A 9,328-nucleotide genomic window follows, 5' to 3' on the forward strand; every position below is an offset into this window, starting at 1 on the left:
GGGCGGGGGGAGGGGTTAGGTTGGGTCAAGGTACAGGGAGCCAAAGGAATAAGTGCACCTTTCCCTTTATGAAGCTCTGCGTTTATGAATATATCATTGAAGTTCATGTTTAAATGAACATTCCACCAGCTCGCCCCGTACATACATGGACCTGATACAAGTCTGAAAGACTTGCATGGGACGTACCTGTATAGCAGGAGGAATGTCCCGGCCAAGTCTAGGCACTTTGTGTGCCCGCCACCCAGTACTAGATTTTTTACCTGCCCGGCTGCAGCCGTCAGTTACATACCGAGCTCCTGAAAGGGAGACACTAATCTGGAGGGGAATTCCCATTTGAACATGTACATGAGCTTTTGATTCTTTGTTAAAGGAGAACTATGAGATGAGTGATTTCCACTCGCCTCATAGTTCTAGCCGACCTGTGACAATGAGACTGTCACAGGTCGGCTCAGTAGATCGGGAGGTGAGCGAACACATACCGGCGTTCGCTCACCTCTCGATCCTGTCACGGCTCTCTGCCGTAACAGGGGAGGGGCTGGATTCCCCCCGATCCGCCAGCGCATGCTGGCGGAACGGACGGGGAGGGGGCGGGTACAGCTGGCTCTGCCTCTAGATAGGCAGAGCCAGCTGTCACTCACGCAGCTGGGCGGATCTCGACGTCCATGTCGGGATCCGCTCCAGCTGCGGCGTCTCAATATGCCGCGAGCTGTAGTTCCCTATATACTGAGCTTAGGGTGACGGGAGGACGCTGGTTTTGTGTCCTCCCGTTACCCTGAGGAGAACTATGGGGAAAAGCCCTTACCCCATAGTTCTCCTTTAATGTAAGCAGTGTCATTACCTGAATATGACTTGGCGTAAGCTTCTTGCAGTCCCTGTACAGCAGAGTCAGACTGGGAAAGGCAGAAGCAGCACAAATAAGCTTACAATTGCACCCTGCCTCATAGAAGGTCCGGGTTCTCCGGCTGTCATTGCTATATGTGACGCTGATCATTCCTGAGATTGGTCACGGGGTGCTTTTTGTGGGTCCGGCGAGGACATGGGCTCACATTCAGGTGACTTTTCTTGTGCCGATAGTGATGTGCGTCATTGATGAAAGAGATCACTGTCTTTCAGCTCACACATGGGAGCTCAGAAAAGCCCAATCATCTGATTCTGGTATTGCCACGCTGCCGTTGAATTGCATGTCAGACCTTTGTGTCTGATTGGGGTGAGCAGAGCCTGGCGGCCTCATTTGACAAGCGCGTTGGGCCTCACCGGTGTTTACTTGGGTCTCCGCCATCAGAACAAAATGATCCCGCTGTTCCCTCTGTCTTGTTTCCAAAATACTTCTGTTTGTTTTGACTGTTATAATGAGAGGCTTTATGTTAACTGAAGTTTAATAACGTTCTCTCTGCTCTTATAAAGACAATGCGCTTTTAATCCGCTCTTGTAATCCTCCCTTATCTGAACAATAACCGTTTAATAGCACGATTGAGTTCACCGGGCTTCCTTGTTGAAGGACGGAACGCGTACACTGTGTATGTCAATACAAGGCATTTCGTAGTATCGGGATGTCACATCGCTTCCTGAGAGAGTGTGTGTGTGTGTGTCCCAAACCCCCTTCCCCTCTGTGTGATTTCTGGAGGTTGTCGGGTTAGAGAACTGCTGAAGATTTCTTTTATACTGACAAAGTTTTACTGAATTTCAGCAAACGTTCTGTGTTGTAAGATCGCACAATAAAGAGAGTTCCAGCCAAACAACTGAATGTGCAACTAAAGCTTAGATAAGGGAACTGTCATCCGAGTATTCTCTGATTTTTTTTTTTTCCCCTCACTGACTCCAAGCTGTAAAGCAGGGGTAGCAAACCTCCGGCCCTCCAGCTGTGGTGAAACTACAAATCCCATGATACATCTCTCTTCAGGAGTCATGTCTGTGGCTGTGAGAATCTTGCAATGCCTCATGGGATTTGTAGTTCCACCACAGCTGGAGGGCTTCCCCTCCTGTAGAGGGACTAAAAATCTCAGCAATACATTATATAGCAATGCCAAATGGCACCCGGCTATAGAGGAATACAAATCCCAGCAATACCGTTCTGCATTGCTGTATAATGTATTGCTGGGATTTGTACGCCTCTATAGCCGGTTGACATTGAATGTATTGATGGTATTTGCAGTCCTCTATAGTTGATGGTAGTGTTATATAATATCAGCTATAGAGGACTACAGATCTTGCCTTTCTTGCCTTAGTCTGTGCTCAATCCATATCTAGAGCTGCAACAGTTAATCGATTTAGTCGATTAAAATCGACGATTGAAAACGTTGGCAACGTTTTCGATCGTCGATTCGTCGGCTATCGATTGATTTGCCTGTTCGGGGCTGATCCGGGCTCCACATGCGGCCTGAGCCACACGTCACACGCTGCGGCCGCCGTGCCCACGGCACAGGCCGCGTAAGCCACGCCCACCGCACAGGAAGCTGAAGAAATAGGTGTATTGGCGTGAAGCGGTGGAACAGGTGTATTGGCGTGAAGCGGTGGAACAGGTGTATGAAGGTTCAGCGAGGAATAGGTGTATTGGCGTGCAATGGTGGAATAGTTGTGTTGGGGTGCCGTTGTGGAGCAGGGGTGCTATGGTGGAACAGGTACGAGTTATGCTACGCGCACCCCGGACGCCACGACCACGCCACGTATGCCACGCCCACCACACAAGCCGGACACACGCCCACAGAGCACGCCGCCGCGACTTACAAGGGTTCAGAAACAGGTAAGGGGGACCTGTTTTAATGTTTCCTGTTTTTAAAAAAAAAACGGCACACTGTAGAATACCACCAGCTATAGAGGAACAACAAATCCCAGCAATAATATATTAAACACCCGGTATAATGTATTATTGCTGGGACTTGCTGTTCCTCTATAGCTGGTGGTATTCTCCATTGCGCTGTATAATGTATTTTTGCTGGGATTTGTTCCTCTATAACTGGTCAGTGGTAATCTGCATTGCGCAGTATAAATCATTATACAGCGCAATGGAGAATACCACCAGCTATAGAGGACTACAAATCCCAGCAATAATACATTATATACAGCGCAATGCAGAATAATGCCAGCTACAGAGGACTACAAATCCCAGCAATAGTACATTATAGTATAATGTACTATTGCTACATTCCTCTATAGCTGCTGGTATTCTGCACTGCGCCGCTGTATAATGTACTATATTGCACACCACACTTTTTTTTTACTTCCACCGCGCCAAGCTTGCTCCCGTGATGGACTACAATCTCAATACAAACTAGTCGTCAATCACTGGAGCCTTTTTTTTTTTATTTTATCCGATTAATCGAACTTAATAATCGGCCAACTAATCGATTATGAAAATAATCGTTAGCTGCAGCCCTATCCATATCCAAAACACAATCGTGAAATACGCAGAGAGGACACGCTAGTCCACAGGTTCTGATGTTCCTCCATGCATGGCCGGTACTTCAGGCCCGTGTTCAGTTTTGCATTATTGCCAGAAATCTGATGTTCTGGGAACACCTTGATCCTTGCACAGGGCTGGTATTCTCGGCTCCGTCCACTGCAGGCTCCTTTGCCGTTTCTCAGGCATTGCTCCTAAACTTGACAAGACACAGCTACGCATGTATATGGGGTTCCCAAGGCTTGCTGCATAACATAAACCTCGGAACAGAGTGGATTTCCTGACTTTAGGATATAGTTTTACGGTTTCCTGAAGAACCTTCACAGTGATCTGATGGTTGCGGTCACGATTTGTCTCTGCCGGGACAAACTCTGCAGATGATTCCGCCTAGCACTGGCCCTTCTCCTGTTAGGCCTTCAATGAGGGTGCAGAGACTTGTCCTGGGTTCAGTTGATGTGATGATCTGTGTTGTTCAGCTTGTTGTCCCTGTTTGCTTTGTGTGAGCCGTGTCAGATGCTTCTAATCATTGGTTCTTCCTCCCAAAATGCCTCATGAAACCCAGAACCTGCATGGCTGGGTGTCCGATGACCTTTCAGCCAGAGCCAGCCCAGCATCCTCCGGGCCTGACGGGAGCCTGGAAGATAGATGTAAACAGGTAGATGGAAGACACCCGTGTGTGTGCACTAACCACGGAACTGCACTGATGTCATGTGTGTGCAATGCGTGTATTAATCAGATCCCCACCCCCCATCCACATTCTGTAACTCATGTCGGGTTAAAATAAACACAAAGATGTATTATTATATAACAGAAGGAACGTTTTACTGTTACCTGTGAAAATCTATTTTCCATTTTGGTACTTGATCCAAAACTATTTTGTTGTTGTTGGTATAGGGCGGGTTAGAACCTCTGCTGAGTTTGCATTTATGTCCCTTGAAGGCCACAAGTGAGGTTAAAGGAGAACTATGAGGTGAGGTGATTTTCACTCAGCCTCATAATCTGAGCCGGCCTGTGACAATGAGACTGTCACAGGTCGGCTCAGTAGATCGGGAAGTGAGCGAACACATACCGGCGCTCGCTCACTTCTCGATCATCTTCCTGCAGAGAGCCGTGACTGTCACTCACAGCTCCCTGAAGGGATTCCCACCTCCCCTGTCCGATCCTCCAGCGCTGAGGGGGGCGGGTACAGCTGGCTCTGCCTCTAGATAGGCAGAGCCAGCTGTCACGCAGCAGACAGAATTGTCGGGATCCGTTCCGGCTGCGGCGTCTCAGTATACAGCGAGCTGTAGCTCCCTATATACTGAGTTTAGGGTGACGGGAGGACGCAGGTTTGTGTCCTCCTGTTACCCTAAGGAGAACTATGGGGAAAAGCCCCTAACCTCATAGTTCTCCTTTAAAGCCGGCCATACACTAGTAGCATTTCATACCAACATGAGAACGTTCAATAACGTCATTAAAGGCTTAATGAATTTCATTGAAAAATGTGTTTTGGTTTTAACATTCGATTTTGCAATGAATGGAGTTTTTCCAGTGAAGACCACATTCACCAATTGATTCCGTTCAAGAACAATTTTCCATCCTGCAATCGATGTAAACCTTACATATTGTTAGCTGAGACTCGAGGTAGACGCTCCAGCTTGTCCTCTCCTCGTTGCAATCTATTAGGTCTCGTTCACACCTAGGCGTATTGCATATGCGCGTCTGTCGCGCGTTTTTTTACCGCGATTCGCTGTAAACACGCGTTTCCGAAGGCTTCTTGGCTGTATCCCAATGGAAACGCGCAACAAAACGGCCCAAAGTAGTACCTGTACCTTTTCAGGCGTGGGCCGTTTTGTAGCACGTTAGGGACGGGCGGAAATACGCCAAGGTGGGAACGAGACCCATTGAATACAATGGGATTTATATTTTTGAGCGTTTTGTAGAGCGTTCGTCGAGCGTAGAACGCGCTACAAAACGTTCAGGTGTCAACGAGGGCTCAGTGTGTAGTCCTGTAAGAGTCCTTATAGGGCAGCACCACAAGAACCCCAGAGGCCAAGAACATGATCTGCTGAAGATTAGACTTAGAGAGTAGTTACCCCTCAGAGACTCAGACTTCCTGTCAGATGATGACTATGCCAGTGACAATCTATTTCAGAAATGAGAGTTTGGCCATTATGTTGCCCTTAAGGACCCGGGATATTCAATTACTTCATCGCATTGTTCAGTGTGATTTTGGTTTCTAGGTAGAAGCTAGTTTAGTAATTCTCTACATTCATCACTAGAAACCAGTCTAACAGGCAAACGGTCTGTTTAAAGCTGAACTCCGGGCACAAAAACTTTCATATAAATATAATCCTTATTAGTCACAAATCATATAAATCCACTTTGTGTACACCAAATGCCTCTGCGAGATATTGCCTTGTAAGTAGCAGTGTCGTCATCACTGTGCTGCACATAGTCTGTGCAGAGAACGGAGGTGTGGGAGGTATGCAGCAGGCCCCACCCTCTACAGAAGGGGGTGGAGACGAGATCAGTCACCCTGCACAAGGAGAGAGAGCAGCAGTGAGTGGTCTTTATTACAGGAGGGGGCGGAGACTAGACCAGTCACCCTGCACAAAGAGGGAGCCTCAGTGAGTGGTCTTTATTACAAGAGGATGCGTAGACTAGACCAGTCACCCTGCACAAGGAGAGAGAGTAGCAGTGACCGGTCTTTATTACAGGAGGGGGCGGAGACAAGACCAGATCTGGAAGAAATACGCAGAGCTCACCAACATTCAAGGAAGGATACACATAACTCTTGTATGGGGACAATAGTTGCTCATCCCGGAGTTCAGCTTTAATACTCTTATGTACAATGGAGAGGGACTGCAATTGTGTCCTTAGCTAAAATAGTTTGGACATAACACTTTGCCGTGTTTTTCTCTTGTGGTCGTCGTGTCTTCGGGTCAGTCTGCTGATCTCTGTATCAATGTCCTGTACATGTTGTCCTGTTTGTTAGTAACACCACACTGCTTGCGTTTTATCTGTACGTAGAAATGGCGTCCTTTCCCAGGGGCACGGTCATAATTATAGTATTTTCAGGTAACCACGGTGACCAGTTTCCATGCGCTTAATCATTTCTCTCATCTCGTTTGTTCCTGTCCTGACCTGATGAAGAATCTGAGCTAATAATTAATCTGCAAATTCTAAAAATAGATTGAGCACACGCTGGGCACGTTACACCGGACCAGCTTTCTGCTCTGCATCATCCCAGAAATAATAGCGACGGATGAGCTCCATGTCACATAACACAGCCGGCTACTGCAAGATTCACATACATGGCAAAAACATAGGCTTCAAAAGTGGACCTGTCACTAAAATTGACACTTCCCGTTGCTCAACGAGACTCCTGACCGCATCACCAAATCAATGTATTAAGTCAAACTAACATTTCTGTTGGGCATACGTTGGCACGCCGGGTTTGATGGAGTGACTGGCTCCTGAATTCTGCATGCCATTCTAACTCCGCACAGCGCTCATATCTGCTACCTAGCGAAGAAGCAGGTCACCAGCACTCAATTTAAACGAATGTGTCCGTTTTTATTGGACAAAGATGTCACAATGATCAGAGCCAAGGAGAAGCCGACGTTTCGGGGCCGCGCAGGGTCCTTTCCTCAAGGCAGAAAGATGTGATGTGGTCACATCTTTCTGCCTTGAGGAAGGGACCCTGCGCGGCCCGGAAACGTCGGCTACTCTGATCATTGTGACATCTTTGTCCAATAAAAAAGGACATATTTAAATTATTGAGTGCTGGTGACCTGCTTCTTCGCTCTGTATGTGCACGGCGCCATCCGTGGTTGTTACTACAAGCACCATCGTACTTGTTGGCTGGGACTGCTGTAAGGTGTGCGGAGGGCTCTCTCATCGACTAACCTATCTGCTACCTGACATTATCAGAGGAAGGACGGTGCTGGCTTGCCTCCCGTGCTCAGGGCTCATTAACCAGTCTTTGAATTAACCCCTTGCTGTGCTTTTGAGGTCTTGATTGTGTGCTAGTGACCACTGCATGTGCCCGCTACTCACCCGCCTGCCTTTGTCCGTTTCACTTCTCACTCACAAATGCTGGAAAGTGCCCTGTTGTTGCTTCCGTTCCCGTGGTCCATCACACCGGTCACCAAATCTCCAGGAACTCCTAGTTATTGGGCCAGGTGCTGGTATAGAGCTCTGTCTGCATCGCTGGCACATATAGGGCCCCGCTGTGCCAGGTTTGTATCTCTTGCCTTTTGGATGTCATTCGGAATGTGGAATTGTTGGGATTGGTTTGCGCAATTATTGAACGTGTACAACCGGCCTCTCTCCGGCTAACAACACGTTGTCTTATTGCAGGCGGCACAGATCGTCCTGATCTCTTTGTTTGAGCTGAACACGCCGGAGTTCACCATGTTACTGGGTGCTTTGCCGAAAACATTCCAGGATGGAGCAACCAAACTACTCCACAATCATCTGAAGAACTCCAGCAACAGCAGCGTGGTGAGACATCACGTCCGTTTGTTTTTTATCCCGATTTGTGAAATGGTAACGATTGGCTCGTCCTGTCTTACAGCGGGGGGTTTTCCAGCATTCTGATCTGTACATTATAGATCTAAAAAAACCATATGGCATCACTTCTAAACTGTACAAGTTTATTGACCTTCGCATTCAATTCACGTGCTTCCCCAAATGTGATTCTATCAGATTTTCAAACCTGCTCCGCAGCATTGACGATGACGGCCATCAGTGTAGAAGGTCACATGACCTTTGGTGCCTTAGGACCCTCTGTTAACATTAGATAAATAGAAAGGTGCCATGGATGGTTTAGCACATGCATAGGCCTGGTTAGAGGGATGTTGTTGCCTAAAGGAAAACTGAGGGGGGGTGCTTTTCACTCATCCTCATAGTTCTAGCCGGCCTGTGACAATGAGACTGTCACAGGTCGGCTCAGTAGATCGGAAGGTGAGCGAACACATACCGACGCTCGCTCACTTCTCGATCCTGTCACTGCAGAGAGCCGTGACGGGGAGGGACTGGATTCCCCCCCTCCCCGCTCCGATCCTGCAGCGCTGACTGGCGGAATGGACGGGGGAGGAGGTGGGTACAGCTGGCTCTGCCTCTACATAGGCAGAGCCAGCTGTCACTCACGCAGCTGGGCGGATCCAGACATAATTGTCGGGATCCGCTTCAGCTGGGCCGTCTCAGTATATAACGAGATGTAGCTCCCTATATACTGAGCTTTGGGTGACGGGAGGACGCTAGTTTGTGTCCTCCTGTTACCCTAAGGAGAACTATGGGGAAAAGCCCTGACCCCATAGTTCTCCTTTTTAAAGATGTTTTCAAGGTCGTTTGCTGTGTAATTTGAGACGGGTTGAAGCCGGTGGGAAGGTACGGGTGTCTAGCTATTGTCTTCTAATGGTTTGATTCTGATTTCAGGGATCGCCAAGCAATACCATGGGCCGAACCCCTTCCCGGCACTCAAGCAGTAGGTCAAGTCCTCTAACATCTCCCACCAACTGTTCCCATGGAGGCCTCTCCCCAAGGTAAGGACGTGCTGCTGTTTGACTTTAATAATTGGACCATGATCACTTGAGTGAATATTTAAGACAATTGAAAGTCTACAATCTCATCAAATCTGAGGAAAGCTTTACATTTTTCTTCCAGAAATTTGTATATTTTCTTTACCCTGTGAAGCTGAGTAAATACATAGGCCTGTTAGGTTTTCCAGCTTGCTTCAAGTGCTCTGGTGACGCTGTCTACATTCACAAACACGGATGCCAAATTGCTGATGGTTTTAATTGACGAAATAGGTTTTTCGATGGGGGGGTAAAGCATCTCCAATCTTGAATACTGTATGATACTCTCCTGCTGATGCTGGTGGCTTTTTATAGCTTTGTGTTCTTGACCATTTTAGCTGCACTTAGATTTTACAGTTAGGCCAGA

General features: G+C 47.8%; 1 protein-coding gene across 5 annotated transcripts in view; it reads left to right on the top strand.

The window, feature by feature from the left end:
• The window catches only part of CLASP1 (cytoplasmic linker associated protein 1), a 169,814-nt gene that overhangs the window by 127,178 nt on the left and 33,308 nt on the right, over positions 1-9,328 (top strand). For all 5 annotated transcript variants that reach the window (XM_018558092.1, XM_018558094.1, XM_018558095.1 and 2 more), the window contains 2 exons: positions 7,742-7,885; positions 8,822-8,928. In XM_018558092.1, coding sequence (XP_018413594.1) covers positions 7,742-7,885; positions 8,822-8,928 — 251 coding nt within the window. The remainder of the gene's footprint in view (positions 1-7,741; positions 7,886-8,821; positions 8,929-9,328) is intronic.

This window comes from Nanorana parkeri, unplaced genomic scaffold, assembly GCF_000935625.1.
Source record: "Nanorana parkeri isolate BGI_ZX_2015 unplaced genomic scaffold, ASM93562v1 scaffold320, whole genome shotgun sequence".
NCBI classification, from domain to species: domain Eukaryota; kingdom Metazoa; phylum Chordata; class Amphibia; order Anura; family Dicroglossidae; genus Nanorana; species Nanorana parkeri.